At 46.4% G+C, this 24,237-nt stretch overlaps 1 protein-coding gene across 1 annotated transcript in view; it reads right to left on the bottom strand.

Moving 5' to 3' along the window:
• Positions 1-4,762: 4,762 nt before the first annotated feature.
• Positions 4,763-24,237, bottom strand: part of IQCA1 (IQ motif containing with AAA domain 1) — a 170,849-nt gene continuing 151,374 nt past the window's right edge. Inside the window, exons 16-19 of the mRNA XM_032277697.1 lie at positions 24,066-24,152; positions 17,812-17,989; positions 11,185-11,423; positions 4,763-4,891 (exon numbers count right to left, since the gene is read on the bottom strand). Coding sequence (XP_032133588.1) covers positions 4,763-4,891; positions 11,185-11,423; positions 17,812-17,989; positions 24,066-24,152 — 633 coding nt within the window. The remainder of the gene's footprint in view (positions 4,892-11,184; positions 11,424-17,811; positions 17,990-24,065; positions 24,153-24,237) is intronic.

The following is a 24,237-nucleotide window of genomic DNA, read 5'->3' as shown; positions in this document are numbered from 1 at the left end:
GGCCAGAACCTTCCTTGCACTCCTGAGTTGGTTTCCAGCCATGTCCCGAAATCTCAACGTGGGAAACTCACTGAATATCTATAAAGCAATAAACACTTACTGATTGCACCCTCTGTGCCAGGAACCTTGAATACACCATCTTGGGTGATTATGTAGGCACTAGGTGCAGCTGTTAAGAAGAGCTAAAGAGTCAGAGACCTGCCACTTCATCATAGACTCAGACTCTCCCTCAAAAACGGGTTCTTGCAGGGATGTAGCCAGGCACTGCTCAGCCCGATCCCTCAGCCTAGCAAGGGTTTCCTGCTCTTCATGCTCATCGCATGGATCTATCTGGCCTTGCACATTTATTTGTATGGCCATTTTATTAATGTGTCCTTCCCCCTTAGTCTGCAAGGCAGCTCACTCCTGCATCCTCAGCCCCTAGTGCTGTGCACAGCACACACAGGGTGCTCGGTGAAAGAATTGGAGTGTGAGCCAAAAAACTAGTGCAGTGCTGCGGCTGTGCGTTCAAATGGAGCAGACTTGTGAGGGGACCTGCATTAGCGAATGGATGGCGCTCGTGGTGGAAGTTTCAGATGCTTTCAGACACACGTTTTGGGCCAAGGTCCTTTTGGCCTCCCACATCCTGTTATTTGGGTGGCAGCCAGCTTGGTTTGCAGCCACCGTCTTTTCCTGTCTCCTTGGTTTCTGTTTGCATCATCAGTGCCTCTCTTCAGTTAAAGTCTTAAAACTTTCAAGGACAGGTGAAGCCGCTTATGTCAGTGGCTTGGGTCCCATGGTATCATTAGTGGCTAAAAGTCGTGTCAGTCCTGTGAGACAGCACCGTGACCACCTACCACAATTACGGCCTTTGTGTTAAATGTGGATATGTGTTTAAAAAGGGTCTGAAACGGATTCTTTAGCATCAGGGGGTCTTCAATTGGCCATCTCTGAACGCAGGTGTTTGGTGAAGCCCTGAGAGTCTTGGTCTCAGGAGCATCTATTCAGCCACGCCCTGACATCGGCAATGGTTTTGCACCGGGACCTACTTATTCCTAAATGTAGAGCCACCTGAGAGCTCAAATTCCACTTTAATCATACTCCATCCACAGAATGCTCCCTTAATGAGGGTTAATGGCATTAATTATTGTCCCCTCCACTTCAGAATGTGCTCAAGAGGAGCTAATTGTCACATAATGGCCCAGGACAGCTGAGGCCCTAGCAGAGCTCTGAGGAGTCTCCCGCTCCTTCTGCCAGCCCCTCCACCCATCCACCCCACTCTGCCTTCCTCCCATCTCCTCCCACAGGGCTGTCATGCTTCCTTTCTGCGTCAGTTAAAGTGGGAGTTGTAACCTTCCAGGAGGACTTTGGGTTTTCGGTGTGGATGGCAGACAGGTTCACAAATTTTGCTGACCTGCTCTGTGGATGACAAGGTACCATGCCCTCTCCTACTGAGTTGGTGTGACCAGTGCCTCTTTAGAGGACAGTCTGTCAATAGTTACCCAAGTGAAAGACTCACAGGTAACTTGGCCCAGTGATTTCCCTTCTAGGAATTAATCCTATGTAGTTTTTTTTGGTACACACCCATGAAGACTATGTAAGGGCACTTATTACAGTGAAGACGGAATAGCAAAAGGGTGAAAATAATCTAAATATCTGTCACAGTGGACTGATTAAATAAATGACGGTACGTCTATAAAGTGCCGTGGTATGGAGAGAATACAACACGAGGCCCCTCTGTATGTGCTGATATTGAACAATATTCAAGTTACAGAATTAAGCAAAAAGAGCAAGAAGGTAGAAAGGTATATATGGCATGTTACCATTTGTATAAAACACACAGAATATGTGTGTGACTGTATCTAAGCACATCTATACCCTCTCTCCACACCCACTCACACACAAAGCAGCAGGCTGTGATTAAATACCAGCATGTGCTGAGCTATGGCAGGTTGGCTCTGGGGGACTTTGCAGTGACAGACAAAGGGTCCTCTGATCCACGGGGAATGCAAACTGTGGGCATCTTTGGCTGACAGGCAGGGCTGGCTGACACCAGCCAAGATTTCAGACAAAGCTCAAAGCCCCATGTGTGACAGAGCAGGAGCACCATCATCTTGGACAAACACCGTCACTTTCAGTTCCAACTCCCTTTCTCACCTCATGCGTTCCAAGAAAATCACTTCTCTGCTAACAACAAGCAGCCACAAAGAGCAGACAGTCAAAAACAGATAAGACAGTTCAGGCCCAGAGGGTGGGGGAAAGTCTCTTGGATAACCACCAAACTTCACACTCATACAATGGGCCCCAGTAAAACAATGCGCCCTAACAAGCACATTCCTTTCCTTTTAGGTGCACTAATATAGGGAAGTTAGGCCGGGCGTGATGGCTCACACCTGTAATCCCGGCACTTTGGAAAGCCGAGGCGGGTGGATCACAAGGTCAGGAGATTGAGACCATCCTGGCCAACATGGTGAAATCCTGTGTCTACTAAAGGTCTCTATTGCAGCTACAGGAAGATATATGGAACAGACACACAACTCTGCCCCCCTACCCCAGCAAGACAAAAAGACACAGAAACATTCCAAAGCTGTGATAAGCTCTCTTTCCCTAAACCCTTAAATACTCTTAGTCTAAGAAAGAATGCCTCTGACCTAACTCAGCCAGAAGCCCCTCTCAGATTTATTCTCCAAAATAAACCTGTCTTTGACGGTTGAGCTGCTTTTTATGTTTCTTTCCTCTTTCCTTAATTCTTACAATGTGGAAGCAGAGCACAAACCCAGCATTGGGCAGGGCAGGAAGCCATCCTTTGGGAAAAGGCTGAGTGAGACCTAGGAAATCACATCTTCGTGTTAGTGTGCTGGGAAAAAGGGAGTGAGCATGTAGATAGGATATTTACCTATCTTCACCAGTTTTTAAACTTAGGTTACTCTAAAGTTGTACTGCCCAATACATTAGTCACACCAGCCACATGTGGCTATTTAAATTGAATTGAACATTGAATAAACCTAAAAATTCAGCTCTTCAGTTGCACCAGCCACATTTCGAGCGCTTAGTAGCCTAGTAGCTTGGTATGACTATGGACTACTCCTACTGGGAGATCACAGATCTAGAACTTTCTATCATTGCAGAAAGTTCTACTGGATGGTACTGTAAAGTATATATATCAAGTTTCCATCACTTAATTATGTTTATTAAATGTTACCTACACAGGTTTCTATGATTTCTAAAAAAGTGTGCTTCTTGTGACACTAAGACCAAGTTAAATGAAATTTTAAAAAAGTTTATTTTGACCCTCATACTTTTTATTTCTTTGCAGTGCAGATCTCATTACTTTGCAATGGACATCAAATCCCAAAGCTCTGACGTTCTCTTCTTGGGCCATGACATGTGAAATCTTGACAGAACCATCTTGGAGACATGAATGTCAGACTGCTCTGGGATGTTAGGGCGGGGGAGCCTGCCATTTCTCAAGGCAGCCTGGGCTTTGGCTAGACACAGTCTGAAGTGGGGAAGGGGGGGTCTGGAAGTTGGGAAGCCTCTGGTAATGAGAAGGCAAGTCTGTGGAGGGCAACCTGAAGGTGGCAGTTTGCTTGAGAGAACACTCAGAAGACGGATGACTTTGTGGCGAGTGTGGAACTGTCCAGGGCACATTGGCCTGTGACTGTCTCTGTCCTGATTTGTGTCTGTCTGCTGTGTACAGACACAGGCTGGAGGATGTGCTAGTGGCCAGAAGACATCTGGAGACTACAAACCTTCTTGGCCATCGATGATCCAAGCCACTGGGAATCCTGGTAGTACTTGGATCCCTGACCTGGTCTATGCAGGGGGAGATTTTATGAATTTCTGTGGTCTACCACCAGACTGTCAGACAGGGCATTCTTAAAATTCAAGTTAAATCCATCCCATCTCAGTTAAAGTCTACTTCCTCTGACTGTGTTCTTACCACAATTTGGAAATGGGTTACTAGCTATCTTCCACCAATAACCTTTCATATCCTTATACAATTTAAATTTCTCTTTTGAGTTTTCCCTACTCTTTAGTATTTTTCTTATTTACCCTTTTTTATTTCTTCATGTAGGCTTTCTCTTCTCTGCATTTACTCCATTTTTATGCCATGGTTTTTGTCCAGTCATTGGCCTGACAACGGTTCAGTCCTTCCAACCAGGACTGGGCTGGGGTGATGACGTCCAGGCCCAGGTAGTAGCAGTGAGACCTGGACTCTAGCTAGCTCAGCTTCAGAATTAGGATGTTGAAATAGTTCATGTGTAAGATCCTGTTTATCTCCAGCAACCAAGTTACCAAGTCAGTTCAAGGACAACAGCTTTATTTCATTATACAAAATCTATTACTAGAGCAAAGAATTAATTTATTAAAATAGATGCAAGATACTACACAGTGTACATGGGTTAATAAAAAGCTCGTGGGCAGATGATATACTCATTGCTTACTAGTTGTCAAACTAGGATATTCTTCATATTTCAGCCACATTTTAAATTTGACAACTAGTACTGATGAAATGAAGAGTCCAACTTGGAAAGATTGTGGAGGGTGTCAAGAGTGAATTTCGGTTACATACAAACTTTCTGTAGATTAAAGCTGTGGAAAGTTGTGATGGACACCCAGCTAGGTGTCCAGCCTGGGAAAGGTGTAACAGCACGCACAGTGGTTAGCGGGCTTGAGGCATCAGCGCACCGCTGCACACTTAATGGTGAATCATTTCTTTGGCCAGTTGTGGTCCTCTCTATCCCAGGGAGAGGCTCAAGCATGGTTCTTCAGAAAGGCATTACTTTTTCTTTTTTTCTTTTTTCTCTTTCTTTTCTTTCTTTTTCCCGCTGTTCTTTGCCTTTTCTGTGCTACCTCCTGTTATCGCCAAGGCTCGTTTTTTACCCAGAGGGGTTTTGGCATACCAGTTCTGAAATACAGTAGAAGTTTAAGAAAAGGTCAGAATGACATGAATTCATGGCAATACTCTTAAAAATAAAGAAAAGCCTGCTAAGCAGGAAGGGGCAAGGAGCCACTGTACTTTGGGCATTTAAGGTAAGCTTAATACAAACCCTTGCTCAGTGGGTTTTCCAGATTATTTCTGCATGATTTGAAACTTCAACCTGTATTTCTGCATGATTTGTTAACTCAGGGAGTTAAAAATTTCAGAGAATCACAGGCTAAATCTAACCAGCAATCCTTCCCAACAAAGTCACCTGTTTTTTCCGGGCATCCTACTGTGTCCTGGGGTTGGGTTTCCTTGGTAGTGTGAAGGGTGCTCATGGGTCACATGGGGCCATGTTCAATGAAGAACAGGTGGTCATTCCACTATGTTGGGGAAGGTGCTGTTGAAAACACGGTGGAAATAATGGAGCCCAAATACCAACCAAGAACTTAGTAATTGTAACTGGCCCCATGATGGGATTTTTCTCAACCTTTGCATTTTATTTGAAACCCAAGAAACATTTGGGTTTACAAACTTTATAATAGTCATATTTCATTGTAAGATTACATTACATGTTATTTATCAATTATCTTGTTAATAGATATATGACATCTGAATTTTTGGTTATTATGAAAACGCTGAAGTTCACAATTTTTACACATCTCCTTGTATCTATGTGAGAGAAATTCTTTAGGTCACATATGTAGAAACAGAACTGCTAGGGTTGTAGGGTATGAACATCTTCAATTTTACTTGATATTGCTAAATTGCTCTCTGAAGTGCTGTAAGTTGGAACTATCTCAGTCTTTGTATGCTTTTTTTTTTTTGAGACTGAGTCTTTCTCTGTCACCTAGGCTGGAGTGCAGTGGCGTGATCTCAGCTCACTGTAACCTCTGCCTCCTGGATTCAGGAAATTCCCCTGCCTCAGCCTCCTGAGTAGCTGGGAATACAGGTGCCTGCCACTACACCCGGCTATTTTTGTATTTTTAGTAGAGATAGGGTTTCACCATGTTGGCCAGGCTGGTCTTGAACTCCTGACTTCAAGTGAGCTACCCACCTCGGCCTCCCAAAGTGCAGAGATTACAGGTGTGAGCCGTGGTGCCCAGCTTCATATATCTTAAAATGTCTATTTTCTCCTGTCTCTTGTATGCTAGTTTAGCTGGATATAAATATTAGACAGACAGTTGTTTTTCCTTAGTACTTTGCAGATACTATTTTTCTGTCTTCTGGCATCTATGGTTGTTAAAGAGATATCTGATTTCCCAATTGTTTCTTTGTAGGTAATCTGGTACCTTTTAAGACTGGCTTTTAATCTTGTTCTTAAGTTTCCAACAATATATCTAGGTATAGATTTATTTTATTTGTTCTGCTGGTTACTAGGAGTTTATTAGTTAATAAATTATTTCACTTGGAGTTTATTTTTAATCTATCTTTAATTCAGGAAAATTCTCAGTAATAATGTCTTTAAATTATTGGTCTTCTGATACTTATTGTATTCTTTTCTTCTAGAACTTCGATTACTGAAGGTCAGCCTCTTCAACTCATCTTTGATGGTGCTTTATACTTTTATGAATTTTACCTTCTTGTTTTTCTGTGCCAACTATGGGGGGTACTCCCCAGAACAGTCTTCCAGTCCACAGATTGCTGTTTGACCATGTTTAGTTTAGAGTTCATAGCTTTTTCATTTTCTTTGCCATTTTATACTGATTACTATATTTTTAATTTCTAAGCTTTCTTTCTTTTTCTTTGCAATTCAGACCTCAGCTTCTGACTCTCTAATATTTCTTTTTGTAAGATCTTTTTTCATAATTATCTCTTCTTATTTCATTTCTTTTTTCTCAAAATGTTCTGTACATTTCTAATGGAAGTCATGCTCTCATTTATTATTTGAACATCTTAATTATATTAATTTACAGATTGTATTTAGCACATTTCCTAAAATGTTTTGGAATTTTGATTTTCAGATTCATTGTGTGTGTGTGTGTATGTGTTTGAGATTGAGTCTGGCTCTGTCACCCAAGCTAGAGGGCAGTGGTGTGATCTTGGCTCACTACACCTCCACCTCCTGCCTCAGCCTCCCGAGTAGCTGGGACTACAGGCATGCACACCACCACACCTGGCTAATTTTTGTATTTTTAGTAGAGACAGGGTTTTGCCATGTTGACCAGGCTGGTCTTGAACTCCTGACCTCAAGTGATCCGTGTGCCTTGGCCTCCCAAAGTGCTGGGATTACAGCTGTGAGCCACCGTGCCTGCCCCAGATTCATTTTGAGGGGGAAATTTTGCTTTGTTCTCTGTATCTCTCCTTATTCTTTCCTCCTTAGCAGTTCAGAGCCTCTGAACTTAAATACAGAACTAGGTCTTATAAGGATGTTTTGATTGATGCATCCCTTAATGCTTCCTGGTGGTATTAGGGATATCAAAGATCCAGTCATAAAAGAAGCAGGTTTTATCATTTTATCTTTCACAGCCCTTTCTTTTTGTTTTTGAGACAGAGTCTTTTTCTGTCACTGAAGCTGGAGTGCAGTGGCACAATCCTGGCTCACTGCAACTTCTGTCTCCCGGTTTCAAGGATTCTTCTGCCTCAGCCTGCCAACTAGCTGGGACTACATGTGTGCACCAACATGCCTGGCTAATTTTTGTATTTTTAGTAGAGACTGGGTTTTGCCATGTTGGCCAGGCTGGTCTTGAACTCCTGACCTCAAGAGGTCTGCCTGCCAAAAGTGCTGGGATTCCAGGCATGAGCCACTGCATTCAGTGAACTCCTAAACTCTCTGTTTTCTATCCTCTATTTTTCTCTATGCTGCATTCTAGGCAATTTTCTTTGCTCCCTTTTTCTTTTGTTTTCTCTTTAGTTTTGTTGAATCCACAGATGATTTATTCACTTAGGTTTTAATTTTAATGACGATATATTTTTTTCACTCTCAAAAGTTCTATTTGGTTCTTTTTCAAATTTGCCTGTTTTTCCTCCCTAATGTTTCTGGTCTTTAATTTAAACATACTCATTTTGTAGTCTCTTTCAGAATGTTCTTTTATCTCAAGTTCTCGGTAGTACTATTCTGTTATTTGCATTTGCTGACTCTCCTTGGGGTAGATTATTGCTCGTGGCTCATAATTTTTTTTTATTACAAACTCATCTTTAGCAAGGGCAGTATTCCCTGTAGAAGTCCTATGTACCCTGACTTGGCTAAATTTCCATACAGAGTTGTTTTTAATTTTACTTTTGATGTGACTTTAGGGGTTTTAATGATACCGTGTCATTTTTTGAAATATATTAATATTTTAACTTGAGAATCTGGGACCATGGAGGGAGTCCAAATTTGGAAACTTGACGTGCATGGTGTAGGCTTGGAGTTTGATTTTTATGGGCCACTTTTACTCCCCACCTAGATCCCTGAGAAGATCACAAGTTCCATGATGCTTCCCCATGGCAACCTACATATTGTCCCAACCTTGTGAAGTTCCAGCATCCTGTCTCTCCCGGGCCTAGCCTTGCCTGTTTGTTTGGTTCTTATACTCCCCTAGGCCACCCAGGCATTAGCTTATATGGCTGTTCCTGTCTTTGAGATGTACCTCTCTGTTCCTGGCACTGGGGGATTCCCTCTTCCTTCTTTTAGCTTTGGCTCTGTTTTTAACGTAAGGTTTGGTGGCCATGTACTTAAGGTGATGAACTCCTCATTTATTGAGACCCAGTAGAGAATGTAGTTAAGTTGGCTTTGGAGGAAGGTGTAAATTTCAGCTCTGTTATGTTATGGTTGTTGCTTGCCTCTTGTTTTGTTTATTTTACTGCTACTGTGGCAAATTCCCAGGAACATGGTGGCTTACAATCACAGATTTATGATTTCACAGGGCTGTAGGTCAGAGGCCTGAAATGGGCCTCACTGGGAGACAATCAAGGTAGGTGTCTGCAGGGCTGTGTCTCTTCCTGGAGGCTCCAGCTGAGAATCTTTCCCTTGCCTTTTGCAGCTCTCAGAGATCATCTGCTTTTCTGGCCTGTGGCCCCTGCTCCACCTTTGGGTCGCAAGGCTGCGCTACCTGGAGTGCCAACATGTCCTTCTCAGACTGCTGTCTCTGGTTCTCTCTTCCAACTCCCTCTTCTCCTTTTCATGATTACACTGGACTCACCAGGATAATCCAGGATAATCTATCTTCAGGTCCGTTGTCTAGCAAGCTTAGTCCATCGGCAGCCTTAATACCCCTCTGCCTTGTAACCTCACGTATCTTCAGGTTCCAGGGATGAGGATGCACACGTCCCTGGGGGGTCATTATCTGGCCCACCACGCTTCTCTGTATCTCAGTGTCCTCATGTGAAAAACAGGGGGTTCTGAGGTCTAAATGAGTCAGTACAGTGGCTGGCACATAATAAGCAATCAGTAAGTATTAGCTAACATTATTCGACTTATTACCATCATTATCCAACATCTTTTCTCCATATGTCTGTGGAGCAGGGGAGAATATGTACGGAGTCTGCAAGGTCTTCATCTGAGATAACGTTGTCTGAAGCACAATGAGGTAAAACTTTTCAGGGTTTGTCTCATTAGAAGGAACCATAGCAATGGTACTACATTATTCAGGAGAGTGGGAGGGTGTCATTCCATCTATCCAGGTGTTTAATGAATGTGCCCCTAAATGAATTTGTTAAACACTGACTTGGGGCCAGGCACTGGCGCTGTGATGGAATCCCAAAAGGATTGGGTGGAAAGGGTAATGTTGGGAAAATGACGCAGTTTCCTTGGAAAATGAACAGAGCAAACAAATACGCCAAGAATGGATATGTGAAGCTTATGTGTTCTCATCCCAGGTCACAAAAGGGTAGTCATTCATTTTCTTGGATAGGATGATCAGACCTCAAGTACCTATAGATAGAAAAACTTCTAGAGATCACTTTGGAAAGTTAAAGGTTCAGCTATGATAAAGGATAGGCTTCCACAACCTATTATCTAACTCCTCAAAATAAGGAGGAAAATTAATATTTTAGAAATGGGAAAAATGGGGAATTTCAGAAAAGAATATGATGCATCCTTTGAAGAGAATATCAGCAGTCATGATGAACAGGTTTAAACAGTTAACAAGAATATTATTAATAATTCGAATGCTTGGTAAACACTCAGCTAGAGTTAATTTGTTTTTTTCAGTTTTGCTAGAGCAGGGGTCAGCAAAATATGGCCAATGGGCCAAATTTGGCCTGTTGTCTGTGCTTGCAAATAAAGTTTTATTGGAACCCAGCCAAAGGCTTTCATTTCTGTATTGTGTGTGGGTGCTTTTGTACTATGATACACAGTTGAATAGTTGTGATAGAGACTGCATGGCTCTCAAAGCCTAAAATATTTACTATCTGCACCTTTATGGAGGAAGGTTGCTAACTCCTTTGCTAGACCATTATTGCTGGAATCATTATTATGACTATTTTTTACCTTTCTAACGCTTCACTGAAGAATCAGGGGCAAACCAGGAAGGAATCATAGTTTTAGATTTGATGAAAAAGTGATATGTTTCAGAGGGAAATTTTCCTGATGTTAAGCAGGCTCCCAGAGATAGGCTTGGATGAGAATTTCAATGCTCCTTCTGGTGGCTGCACAGCCATTATTGCAGTGGCCTTCTATTGCATGCACATCTTCTCTTGCCTTTGGAGTTGGCCAAGGAAACTTCCTTCAGAAAGACAACACCACTGTATTTATTTTGGCTTAAAGGAGAGCAGGTAGTTTGAGGCGTGCTTGCTGGACTGGACACTCCTCCTATAAGGGAGGGAGTTGGAAAAGATAATTCTCAAAAGTTTCCGTCAGATCCAAAAAGTTCTGTGAATAGGTCGGAACGTATTCAAACATTGGAAAACTAACTTATGATGAGTCATCTTGTGGCTTCCTATTACAAATGAACTGAAAACTGAAAAACAAAGTGCTCCATGACAATTATGGGCCCAAAACAGCATTGTCTCGAACTATACTATTTAGGGAATGATTTCTCAATGCAAAACTTATTCCATAATACCAAATATGAAGTATAAACCAAAATAGGTATATGTGTCTATGTGAATCCAGTGTTTTTGAAGCTGCTACTCAGTTCTGCAATAGATATAAGGCCACATCATAATTTTCCTAAAATTTGGAAGACACGCTTTACTGCTAAAACCCCAAAGATTTTGTTATCCAAAATTTCAGGTTTCCAAATTTCATTGTATATGGCTGAGTTCCAATTCATGAAACCCATGAAACTCCAGAGGGAGAAGGCAGTGTGAGGAGTGTTTGCTGCTAAGATTTGGCCGTCAGGTGTTCCATTTACCTTAAAGCTCTCTTCTTCCTCTTTGTACACCGGGTTCATGCTGGTTATGGCCATAATAAACTCGACTGTGGTGAGTGGTTTGTAAGTTTGCCGCCGGACTCTCTGATCTGTGAGCACGGCTTTCACTGCTTGGACTATATGTCCTTGAGTGAAGCCGTCAGTGACTTTTGCCAGGCAGCTGACATTCAAGGCACTGGTGAGGACTCCTCCATTGCATTCAATGATTTGTTTCCACAGAACTGTTGTATCCAGGATGGCAGAAAAGACACAGAGAACAAGGGTTACCACTGAGAAAGCAGTGCCAGTCTCCCCCTCAGATGAAAGTTGTATCTCATCAAGAAAGGAATACACAGACGTCTAATCTAACTTATTTGTAACTCAAATGAACCGAAGCCAAATAACTAAATGCTTTCCTCTTGAGAATTTTCAACCATAAGCCATACATATCAATGACCCTGAAGTCTACAGATCCACAAGTCCCCTGCAAATTAACAAGGAAAAAAATAAAACCACTGTCAGCATCGTCTTAATGTGGTACCTGTAAGGACGTTGACAATCTTTCAACATTGGAAATGTACATAGGGTGTATAATGGCACCTCTTCTCATCAGAATATTGTATTTCCCAAGTAATTTGGATAAGTAGTTTAACATATCTTTAGTTATAAGGTTAATTTCTTACATTGCTTTTACATCTGGAATCAGAATGCAGATTCCAGTTTTCATCAGCTACTGCCAGGGTCAGTTCTCTTTCAGTGTAAGACTCTGGATTACACATTGTATTGAATAAAGCAATTTGACCCTTTATGCTTTCCCCCTCAGTGACTGCAAACATGCACTGGCTGACTAGAGTCCTTCAGATGAGTGCCTGGCTGTTCTCTGGTTTGTGGGACATGGAGTAAATGAGAGATTTCATTCTGAACACAGGGATGTTGTGAAAATGAATTATGAAATAATTCTTGCTGCTTAGCTTTAGAGACGGAATGAACTCCTGCATAGTACTTAAAATCATTCTGCACTTGGAGAACTACCTCTGTTCTGTAAAGGGAGCACAAGGGAAGTAAATGAGACATGCTGTAACTTATTTAATTCTATCCAGACGGCGGAGAAGGTGAAGGGCGTTCACGGGAGCATCTGTCAGTCTCAGCATGGGGAAAATCTGGTCAAATGTCTCTAAATGGTTTTGACCTTACTTGAGGGGTATTTGAAACTGTGTTTAAAAAATGACCATGACTACCTGATCTGAGCATTGTCAGGCCTGGTAAGGGGTTAGTTCTGGGTCTGTTAAATGACTACATCATACAAGCATGTTGATCCAAAATGGCTGATAAAATCGAAAAAATGTACTCACTGTAAAGGAATAAAATGGCCTATAATGTAACTATGAACCATGCTGGAGAATCTGGCTTTTGGACCAGGAGCTATTCTAGCAGTTCACTTGGAAAGGGGCGGTGGAGGGGTCCTTGGCCGTGTGGGTGAGCTGAGCTGCTCAGAAAGGGCGAACTGTACCTTGGGGCCTGCCAATTTCTCTGAGCTATGGATGCTTACGCATCCAGGGTTTGGAGACCTGCAGTGAAACCAATGAGAGCCACAGGGACCCCAAATTGGCCTAAAGTGTCATCGAATCCCTAATCTACTATGCTCCTTCCTTGGTGGATTTCTTTGAGCTTGAGCCCCTGATTCGTCTTACCTGTGAAACAGGCGTAGAAGCATTGACTTCTCAGCGCTGCTGTGAGAAACAAGCCCAGCGGTGTTTATAAGCACTCGGAAGTGCGGCAGCCTGGTATTTGGTGGGGACTTTACTTTCTGTAGCTATGTCACTGTTGTTATTACGATTACAATGATTGTTTTCCATTCCATCTTGCATCGAAGTTTCCTAACCCTCATTAAAGCATCAATTACAAAAGACAACACAAAATGGGCTATGGATTGGTTCAAAGCCTGTTTGTGTAGTGACAGATGGCAGCAGGTGAAGATTATCCTTACCTAAACATAACTGCTGCAGAGTTAGAGATAGAAAACATAACCCGTGGTAAAAATGACCAACAGCAACTAGACCACATCATCACTTGAGATCCGGTGTGTCTTCTGTCTGAATTTATAACATCTAAACAAAGTACCAGCGGGTCTGAGTGGCGACTCTGGAAGCTGAGACCGGAATGTGATTTCTGGGAGGGTTACAGGTAAGGCCCCAAAAGCTGAAGTTGACATCCCAGGCTGGGCTGCAGGCGTGCAGGCTGTTCTGGGCATGCATGAGCAAAATTCCTACCCATGCAGCAAAAGGGAACCATCAGTGGGAAGAGGTGAGGGCCATGTGCTCCCTGGCAACAAATAACTAATTGTCTCCCTGGCTTCTCTGTGCAGCCACAACGGTCACAATCTTCGAAGTTTCCTGCCCAAACCATCCAGTGTTCTTGCAGGAGTAATCGCTTGATGGCTAAAGACTCATTAGTAATGGAGTACAGTTGCTGTACTGGGAACGGGTGAGCTGTCCTGTGGGGCCGGCCAGTGTCTCCGAGCTGTGGACGATCAGGCATCAAGGCTTTGGAGACCTACAGTGAGACCAACAAGGGCCAGAGGGACATGTAAACCTGCTACTGACCATTTCAAGTGTAGGATACTTGATAGTCGTGGACAGTTTCCGTCAAGATTCATCTAAATACATCAGTCATTGGTTACGCTCCATAGATCACCATTTTTATCACAGTTGCAGCAAGAGAGCTCTGTGAGGCAGTCCCAGCTGTGGTGGCACCTGCCCACCTGCCCGCTTGTCTGAAGACCCAGAGAAGGGGATGCAGAGCCAGGCTTGGCTTCATTCCTGCAGCTGGTGAACTCGAGCTGTTGGTCTTTCCAAGAATCGCTTCTATTGCTCTTATGCAACCACCCACTCCTGGGTTCTTGACCCTTAAGTAGCTGCTCTGAGGCCCACGGTGGGTGTCAGGTATGGAGGGAGGCACAGCATGGTGAGCTGGGTGGAGCGAGGAGCTGGCAGTGAGCATGGGGGCCTAGAGGCTGTGGGGCCTCTGGTCCGGGAGTGCAGTGGGGAGCACAGATGCACCACAGTCTTGGGGTGTGGGGATGCCTGTGTTGGTGAGGACCAAGGCTAGGGACCCCAGAGTGCTGGAGGCAGTAGAGGAGCTCTTCAGGCCAAGTGCTGAATCTTACTTTCTTCTCTTGGATGCAAAAAGCTCCTCACATCTTCAGACCAATCTATGTTCTCTTTCTGTTCTTCAGATGAAAGAGAATCTGGCCTTTGGCTCCCCTTCATCTGCTGTCGACATTCCCAGTGGATTGATTCTGTCTTGGCTGGTGGTCAGTCTCAGAAAATTCATTTTTATTTGGGGTTTTACAAAAGCCTGAGAGGGGAATAAAGTGATGTGGGTGAGCTTTTGACCCTTGGAAACCTGGAATTGCAGAAAAGTCAGAAGACAGACCCTGGAACCATCCGAGCAGACACTGGGTCGGGGTGGGCCTATGATGAATTGGGTTATTAGTGAAATGGAGCCCAGGGAGAGAGGCAAGAGGAGGAGGGCACTGGGACTGTGGAGGAGAGGAAGCCCAAAGGGATTTCTGGGGACCAGACAGGGCATCCATCAGCCTGGGGGGTGGATTTTCTGTGCAGAGACAGCTTTGTTTGGGGGCAAAGAAGGAGAGATTGAATGATGTTTGGTGAACCTGAGGCTGCAGACCCACAGATTCACCCCTCACTTCTCAGCACTGTCGGTCCCCACGCAGCCTGGAGGAATTTGAGGAGTGGGGCCGCCAGGGCTGCTGCACACCTTAGCGCTCCATTGCGGGTGGAGAGACGGCCAAGGCGCTGTCCACATGCTGGATTGGTGGCCCTTGCTTCATGGACTGGAAGAGAACACTTTTGATCACTGCAGAGACCAGAACAGTCTCTCTCTAAGACGGATGCCCCAGCCACTGTGGCTTTGAAAACTTCAAGGTCACTGGAGGAAATGCTGGATGGGGGTCGATGACGTCAGCCAGAATGGCAGCCTGAACACATCCCTCCCCAAGACGGAAGTATTGAGGAGCATGTGCTTCAATGGACAGAACCCGGGGCCCCAGAGAAGTGTCTGGTGTGGCTTCATCACGTGCCCGCAGGTGGAGGGACACTCCTCTCCCATCACGATTCCTCTCCTATCACGATCCTGTAAGGAGATCCAGGTAGGAATCTGCAATGTGATCTGAATCCTATGGGATGCGTGGTGTTTTATCAAAAGAACAAAATTGCCAGCCATACATCAATAGCTTCATTTTTAAAGGGCCTAGAGTTTTGTCAAACAATAGAAACGATTCAGTTCAGAATCCAGAAGAATGCTCCAGCCCCTTCGAATTAATAATACCCTACCTTATTCCAACAACATAGCTCAAAATATAGATACAATACAAAAAAGGAAGAAAAAAGAAGAGCGCCTGAGAGGAGAGGGGGTGGCCCTGCTAAGGCCAGGGGCGTGGAACCCCGGCATCGGCTGTGTGGGCTGTGGCCAGACTGCAGTGCCCGCCACTCTCATGCCATCTCCTTTCTCGGCTGGGCAGCTCTGCCTTTCATTCATGTTTCCCATTCTGGCCAACGTGCCCTGGCTGGAGGAAACGCTGGCCACTCCTGGGTCTAGTCCGTAAGATCTCCTGTGACTGCTCCATCCTGTCTTCCCTTGCTTCTTTTGATGCTGGCTGGGTGCAAAGGACTCATGGGGGGCATTTTGAGGCCCTAAAAGATGAAGAAGGAAGGAGATGGATGCAGAAATAGCTGGGCCTGAAGTCTTCCTGTATTTTATGTATAACATTGATTTATAAAGCCAGGATCGCCAATTATTGAGACAGAAATAGGCACATGATGCAAGCAGAGTGGCCAGTAAGCTAGCCGTTTACAGCATGTGGGGAGGACAGGGTTGTTCTTTTAGAAAAAGAAATTGAGCAGCAACTTACGAACAGTCAGAGAGGACCATACACGCCCTCTGCTTTGTCACTGCCCATGTGATTGGAGAAGGAAGAACAGAAACCAGGTCTGATGTAACCACTGTATCACTACCATCCATGCTGACCACCACCACCACTGCCACCACGGCCACCCCCGCTGCCACCACGGCCACCCCCGCTGCCACCACGGCCACCACCACTGCCACCACCACTGCCACCATGGCCACCACCGCTGCCACCAGCACCTCTGCTATTCCTGCCACTGACTGTCATCTCCAATGTCACGTGACCAGTGCCACCATTCCCACCACCCTCCCCAGAGCCACCCACACCACCACCAACACAGCCCACCTCCTCAGCGTCACCCCACACTGCCCCCGCCCCTACTGCCAGCAAGCACCTCCATCTCCATTAGCACATGCCGTCACCCCTCACCCCGCCAACCTCCTCCGCCATCTCTAACACTGGCAGCGCCATCGCCATCTCACCTCCAAGCCCTCACCATTCCCGCCAGTGCCGGGTTACGGCAGCCCCGCCACGAGCCACCCCCTGCATTCACACTGGTGTGTCTTTGGCCACCCTCGAATCTGGGCTGGCCCTGTACCTTCCTCTTAACCAGCAGAGGGTTGGTGATAGTCACTCTGTGTGGCTTGTGAGGCTGTGTCACACCGTCCAGTCTGACTCACACATCATGAGGTGCATTAAGGGGAATGCCCCAGCTCTGCCCAGGCAGCCCTTAGAAGCACACGGTGGAATGATGTGCTGTTTGAGCCTTCGGGGAGGTTTTCACACAGCAGCAGATAACAGAATGGCCACCAGCCCTCTCCTCAGCTTCCCTTGCCATTCGCCGCCTGTCCTTCCCTCCTCCCGCCCAGCCCAGACGAACCTCTTCTCTTCCTCCACCTCCACCACCACTGCCACCAACCCCTTTCTCTCTGGGGGCTACATAGGGCCAGTGCTCTGCTAACACCTCATGAGTGTCACAGCAGCCTGGTGGCGTGAACCGTCCTCCTACTTCACAGATGAGAACATGGAGGCTCAGAAGGTGACCGACTTGTCAGGGTCACCCAGCCATGCAGTGGCAGAGCTGGGATTCTGAGCCAGGTGGCCTGAGAGCCCCAACCCCAGGCTCTTCCCACTGCTTTGCCTCCCAGGGACGCTTTTTTGTGTCACTCCCATTAAAAAACATGTTTCAAAAGAAGTAGACTTTGAATCTGTCTATTTAAGAAGAAAGAATTGAAAAGTAAGCTCTTGTATTTTAATGTTCATTTTAAGTAAGTCATCATGGGACTGGACTTTGAGATTGGAAGAAAGAAAAAAAAAACCTAAGCTGGTGAAAATAAACTACGCTCTATGAGGAAGACACCATCACCATGGGTGCAAGGTGAATGATCCTCATCTACCTGTCCCAAGAAAAATCAGCACCCACAGGGCTTTTGTCACTGTCAGGGCCAGAAATCATAATCCTCGTCCAGTTTCCTTTTGTCTTGGGTAGAGAGAAATATGCTAAGAACAGAACGTGACCCCGCGGTTTACATCTGCAGCACGTGCTCCGTGTTGGATGCAGGTGTGCAGGCCCCACCGGGTGCCGGCTCCGCTCTACTCATCTGGCACACACTGGGTCCAAGAGCCGCCCCCCTGGCAGGCACATGGCAGCCAGCTCAGCCTCAGCTGCCATGCACACGGGAAGGGGCTGGGGTACTTGCCGTATCTGGAAGCATAGTCTGGTCTGGGCACCAAAATAATTTTCTGGTAAACTTTGCAGAAAGATTGGAGTTCGGCATCAAAGGGACGCTGTGTGGTCCCCACAATCAGAATCCGGTCTTCTGGTTTCAGGAGTTTCAGGATTTTGGGAAGGTGTTTTTTCAGGCGTTTAGGTTCATTCTGGGAGAGAGAGAAAAGAAATTTGGCCCACATATAGAAAAAAAAAATGAAAAAAATGAAAGCACATTTACTTAGAACACGTTGCAGTATTGTTTATTAAAGTGATTGCAAAGCTCTGACGAACACGATTTCTGAAGGTTTGTCCTGGGATGGGTCTTGGAATGTGCTTCTCAGTATGACCCACTGGATTTGAATTGTCAGTGTTTCCTTTCTTCAGCTTCTGGTGTCCGGATTTAGAGGGTGGGAAGGAAGGAAGCACCTTGACCCTAGGAATGGGAAGTGGTGGCTGATTTCCAAATGGAAGGAAGCTCACGGGGGCCTATAATGAGCTGTGGTGCTCCCATTTTCCTGAGCTGTTTGGAAGCTGGACACAAGACTTCCTTTGCCGACTGCTGGAACAATGAAGAGCCCAGCTCCTGCATCTCATGTCTGAAAAATACCTGGTTACATAAGGGTGTGAAACTTATCTCTCTGAAACAGTTGGGAAATAGTTTGAAGCTGACTTATTTTAGTATAATCTCAGCACTAATGAGGGAGAGGAATGAGCGAGGACGGGATGGCCGTTCGGCACCCCAGGGAGGATGACTTCCAGCCTGTGGGAGTCAGATCTGGCCATGTTGCCATGGGCAACAGCCTGGCTGCAAACGAAGCTCACCCCCAGTGTAGACAGCAGAGAAAGAGCCTGGGAACGAGGAGCACACCAGGGGCGATGGTGAGAGCCTCTGCAGAGACTTCCCAAGCACAGTCGAGGCCATTTTTGCTCCCATTTGGCTGCTGGCTAATGATGTTCCTGCATTTTTTCATGTGCTTGTTGGTCATTTGTGTGCCTTCTTTGGAAAAAATGTGTATTCAGATCTTTGGCCCTCTTTAAAAGTTGGGTTATTTGCTTTTTATTATTGAGTTGTAAGGGTTCTTTGTAGGTTCTATTAATAGATGTAAGTTTTTCAATAGTACATGGCTTGCAAACATTTTCTCCCATTCTGTGGGTTGTCTTTTCACTTTCTTGATGGTGTCATTTGCAGCAGAAAAGTTCTTGATTTTGATGAAGTGCAATTTTGCTTTTCTGGCTTGTGCTTTTGATGTCATATCTAAGGAACTGCTGCCTAATCTAAGATCACAAAATTTATGCCTATATCTTCTTTTAAGAGTGTTTTGGTTTTAGCCCTTGTTTTTAGGTCTATGATATATTATGGGTTGATTTTTGTATATGGCATGAGATAGGGGGTCCAACTCTTTCTTTTGCAGGTAGCAAGCCAGTAGTCCAAGCATCATTTGTTGAAAATATTATTCTTTCTGCATTGAATTGTCTTGGCACCTTTGTCAAAACGAACTGTCATGTGAGGCTCTATTACTGGAATCTTGATTCTGATCCACTGATCTGTCTCCTCTTAGGCCAGTACCACACTGTCTTGATTGCTGTAGCTTCGAGGTAAGTTGGGAAATAAAATTGGGAGATGTGAGTCCCCAACTTTTTCTTTTGAAGAATGTTTTGGCTGGATCTCTTGAATTTCTGGATGAATTTTAGTATCAGTTACCAATTTCTGCAAATAAGCCAGCTGAGATTTCATGGGAATTGCATTGAACATGCAGGCCAACTTGGGAATTATTACCATATTAACAAGATTAGGTCTTTCAACCAATGAATACAAAATGTCTTTCCATTTATTTAGGTTTCATTTAAGTTTTTCAACAATGTTTTTGTAGTTTTCAGAAAAGTCTTGCACTTCTCATGTCAAAGAACTTTGTGAGAACAATTTCTTTTATTTTTGAGACAGTCTCACTGTGTCATCCAGGCTGCAGTGCAGTGGCACAGTCTCAGCTCATTGCAGTCACCACCTCCCAGGTTCAAGTGATTTGTGCCTCCTGAGTAGTGGGGATTACAGGCATGCATCACCACGCCTGGCTAATTTTTGCATTTTTAGTAGAGACAAGGTTTCGCCATGTTGGCTAGGCTAGTCTCAAACTTCTGACCTCAAGTGATCTGCCCGCCTCAGCCTGCCAAAGTGCTGGGATTACAAGTGTGAGCCACTGTGCCTGGCCCTAATAACTTTGTGCGAACAATTTCTACCCAGTGGTGAGGGCAGCAGGCTGATGGTGGTGGGTTGATGGGTGAGGAGGGTCGTGAGAAGAGACTGGCCTTTAAAGAACAAAGCAGGTGGTAGGGCATGCGGGCTGCACATGTGAGCTGCCCAAAGAACAGCGGAAGTAAGACTGATCTGAGGGTCCTGGCGAGGCTGGAGACTGAGACTCCATGGGGGTAGAGACATACCTGCTGCATGGTCTGAGCCCATCCTCAGCAACCCAGTTGCCATGGTGACGGCAGTGTGATTCCTGCCCTTTCTGAGGCAGGAGATGATACACCTACCTTTGTGTCCTGAAATGGCAGGGACATGTGCAATGAATCAGCCTATTTGAATAACAAACGTTGATTCTGGGCAATGTCCAGAGTGACATCCTTGCTGACAGTGAGGTGCAGTCCCATGACCAGGGGACAGAAATAAGGGGTGTGCTCATTCAATTGGTAGCTCCCCTGCTCTCTGTTCCAGTTCTGAGCTGTCCATTACGTACGAGACCTGTGCACTCATCCAACACGCCAGCAAACCACCCACCATCACCTGGCAGCCTCCAAAACTGCCGCCCGACCTCAGGGCCTGCCAGCCCCTCACAACTGTATTACTTTGGGCAATTTCAAATTAGTGGCTAGCATCCACGCAGCCATTTCAATTTGCTCTTCTGCAGGCAGCTCCACGAAACAACAGTCGCAGCCAGCCCCAAGGAAGTGAGCAATTCCTTGGTGGAGGCCCTTCTGTGATGTCAGGGAGGCGCTCGCTAGATGAAGTAACAAAGGGGAATGGGGCAGAAAATGCAGGAGCAGACTGCGCCTCATTCTTTACCGCCTCCGCCTCAGACAGACAACTGACTGAGGGCACTCTGGGCGCAGACTCTAGAGCAGACACTGCTCTCCCTCCAGGAGGAGGAGAAGGGGGAGCAGCCTGGTCCAGGTGTCTGCCGGGGGCAGGGGTGTGTTTGCAAATGTGACGGGTTGGTGGGGGTACCTGGAGTTTGAACTTTCCAGAAATTCTAGAGGGCTTCTCTCAAAGGTGGCTGAGAACAGCGTGAGGGGAACAGGAGGACAGAGAATTCCGGAGTTGGGCCCGTTCGGTTCTAACATAAGAGGGCCCTGAAGGCAGCTTTCCGGATGATGTTGAGTGGCCCCGAGCTGGGAGGGCTGCAGGGAGGTGGTGTGGCTTAGGTACCCCAGGACGGCTGACCCCACGGGCAGAAGGCAAAGCTGGCGGTTTGCCCTCGACGTCTTCCAGCCTGTGCTGTGCGGGGCGGGGAGAAGGCCCTGGCCTCTGCACTCCGACAACCTTGTTGCCAAATCCCAGCATGACCCCGAGCAGCTGTGCGCGTTCTGGGAGGCTTTGTCCTCTTTTGTGTCACGGAGCAAACAATGCCTTCCTCTCAGGGTTGCTGGGAGTTTCCCTGACATGTGTATTGTGCTTGGGAGAGAGGAGGTGTTCAATCAATGTCCCTCACCGCCACCGGGGTCCTCCTTTTCCTGCCCGAAGTGGTCCTAGGTGTCGAGGTCTTGTGTCCCTGCACCTGGGAGGTTTGGTTTCCATGCTCGGGAGGCCTCTGTGACCTTCGCGGTGTTCTATCCCCCGTGAGCTTCCTGCATCTTACCGCGGGAGGAGGTCTCACCTCATGGGCAGAGGTGCTGGGGTGTGTTCAGTCACTGTGGATTTTCAGGGGTTTTCCTGGAGTCCCTCAATCCAGCAGGCACTGCCCAGGGCGGGGCTGGCCCTGATGCCTGTATGGCGGCTGTCACTGGTGGAGCATCAGCCTCCTGGACGTTCTTTGTGCCCTTGGGATCAGGGCAGCCTTTGGGACAGAGGCTGGAGCCGGTCGGAGGAAGGACCCTGGGCTCCCTAGGTGGCCGAGTGATGCAATAAGGAGCCGGTGACGATGCCTCTCGGGCTCTTCTCACCTGTGGGTGCCCCTGCTGCCCTTGGCTTTTGGTCACCTTCAGAATGTGGGTGTCCAGTGCTTATGGCTACCTGGGGCCCTGGTGGCTGAGGATCTTGAGTGAGACACAGAGGCTGGGAGGCTGGGAAGAACAGCAGGACTGGCCTAGTCATGGCCCTGAGACACAGGAAGGCAGCAGGAACTCTGCAGCCCTGCTCCCTGAGGGGCAGGCCCTGCAACGCCATCACTGCGTGGCTCGGGCCGGGTGGAGCTGAAGTTCTGCGCAGAGCTGGGCATGCTCACACGACGGTTTCCTCTCCCGCCCCTCTCCTCCTGCTGTGGCATTGGGGCTGGGGTGGAAATACTGGGGCTGGGGTGCAGTGGTATTTGTGCCTCTTGCAGCTCAGTGTCTGGGATGGCTAGGCCCCCTGGCTGGCCTTTTGGATGCTCAGGGAGCCAGGGGTGCACTGTGGCTTGCAGTCCCTGGGACTTATCCCAGTGTGACTCCTGGTCCTCAGGGCAGCTGACCTCCCCAGCAGATGACTGACTCCTCTAATGGGAAGCAAACAGAGAAAACATCCAGTTTGTCCATAACGAAAACCATGTCTCCGATGGCCCTTGTTTACTGCAGGGAAAAAGCCAGCCACGGGCAGGGTTTGCAGGAATCAGGGACAGTGCTGAGAGGTTCTGTGTCAGCAGCAGAAGGGCTGGTGCTTTTTCACAGCTTCCAGCTCCCTCCTCGGTGGGCCCACTGTCCCTCATGTCCACTCCCTTTATGCGAGGGTGTCTACGGGGCCCACATTTCATTCCCTGCCTCCAGCTCTCTCTCGAAGGGCCCCTCTCAGTGCTCCTTCCCTAGTGCTCCCCTGCCTCTCCACGACTAGGCATTGATGGCAAGCCCAGGGCCCTGTGGAGAATGCAGGGGCTTCAGGAACCTGGAGGCCATCCGGGCTGAAATGCTTTCATTTAATAGTAAAGGAAGTGGAGGCCCAGAGAGGTTAAGTTCCTTGTTCAAGGACACACAGCCAGCTGTGTGAATGCTGTGAGTGGTCTGAGTTCCAGGCCAGTGTCTTCCACTTCCCATGTGGGAGTCTGGTGGGAGAGAGTATAGTCCCTGCACACGAATGAGCCAAATTTCTGACAACTCCAGGTGTGTGACACCCGGGATGAAACACTGCCCTGCATTGCTCTTAGACGTGGGACCTGGTGGAGAGCCCGGTCATTCCTGCCACCCATTTTCCACACCTGCTTGCGGACCTTCTCAAGTTTTTCTTCAATGTAGCAACGTCGCCAGCAGAGGGAGCTAACTACTCTACTCCCGGATTAAATGATAAACGAGTTCACTAAAGACTTTCCGAAATGACAGGGCAATCAAGGCTCATTTGGGGAAGAAAAGATTGAGCTTCCATTCTTTATCCAAATCATCTCTACCTGCGAAGAGTGATGTATAATACATAAGGATCAAAAGTGATTAAAATCCTTATGAATTTAATCAGAAATTCATAGTTAACCACTATTTGCTTTGGTGCAAATTGATGTGGAATAACAATCACATGTATCTACACATTTTTTTTTTAACTTGTGGGAAATTTGCTGTTGATCTGTGGGGGGAAGTGGTGGGGCGGGGAGACCATTGAAAGGAGAGAAAAGAAGGAAGGAAGCAATTGAAACAGGACTCCCTGGAGACCCCGAACGCAGTGCTCTTAAAAGTTCTGTTGAGGGTCTTTGTTCATAAATTTTGGGCCTTTTGCTATTTATTATGAGGAACAATAGGGAATCCTAATAATAACTCCTGTGTGTGCCCTTTGCTTTAACTGAGCAGACTTCTCTAAGCTGTTTCTCACCTCTGAATTATATATTTGGATGAAAAATCCCCCTCCCCTTTCTTCCACACTTTCTTCCCTTTCCTTCTAAACTATGTTTCATAAAGTCAGACGACAGAACCTTTTCAAATGCAGACAGGGCAGACAGAGACCACTACAGAGAGCCCCAGTTTTCCTTCCTCCCTGGAAAATGCAAGACCTTCTTGAAAAGTAGAGGAAGGCCCTGAAAAGGGCCTCCTTGGGAGGAAAGAAAAGGCCAAAATAAGGCATGAGGAAGTCCTCACCATCTTTTCTTCACTGGGAACTCTTTTGTAGAAGGTTTTTTCAGTATCTTCAATCCACACCACGGAGGGCTGGAGCTGACGAGCCACCTGCAGAGAAAAAGACAGGACTCTGCTGGTAAATGCATTTCCCTCTGGGTGTGCAGAGCCCTGGTGTAAATGCAGTTCCCTCTGG

Source organism: Sapajus apella, unplaced genomic scaffold (assembly GCF_009761245.1).
Source record: "Sapajus apella isolate SASKATOON/1434 unplaced genomic scaffold, GSC_monkey_1.0 scaffold10, whole genome shotgun sequence".
Lineage (NCBI taxonomy): Eukaryota > Metazoa > Chordata > Mammalia > Primates > Cebidae > Sapajus > Sapajus apella.
Note: the sequence above shows the minus strand (reverse complement) of the source record. Positions and strands in the feature narration are given on the sequence as shown.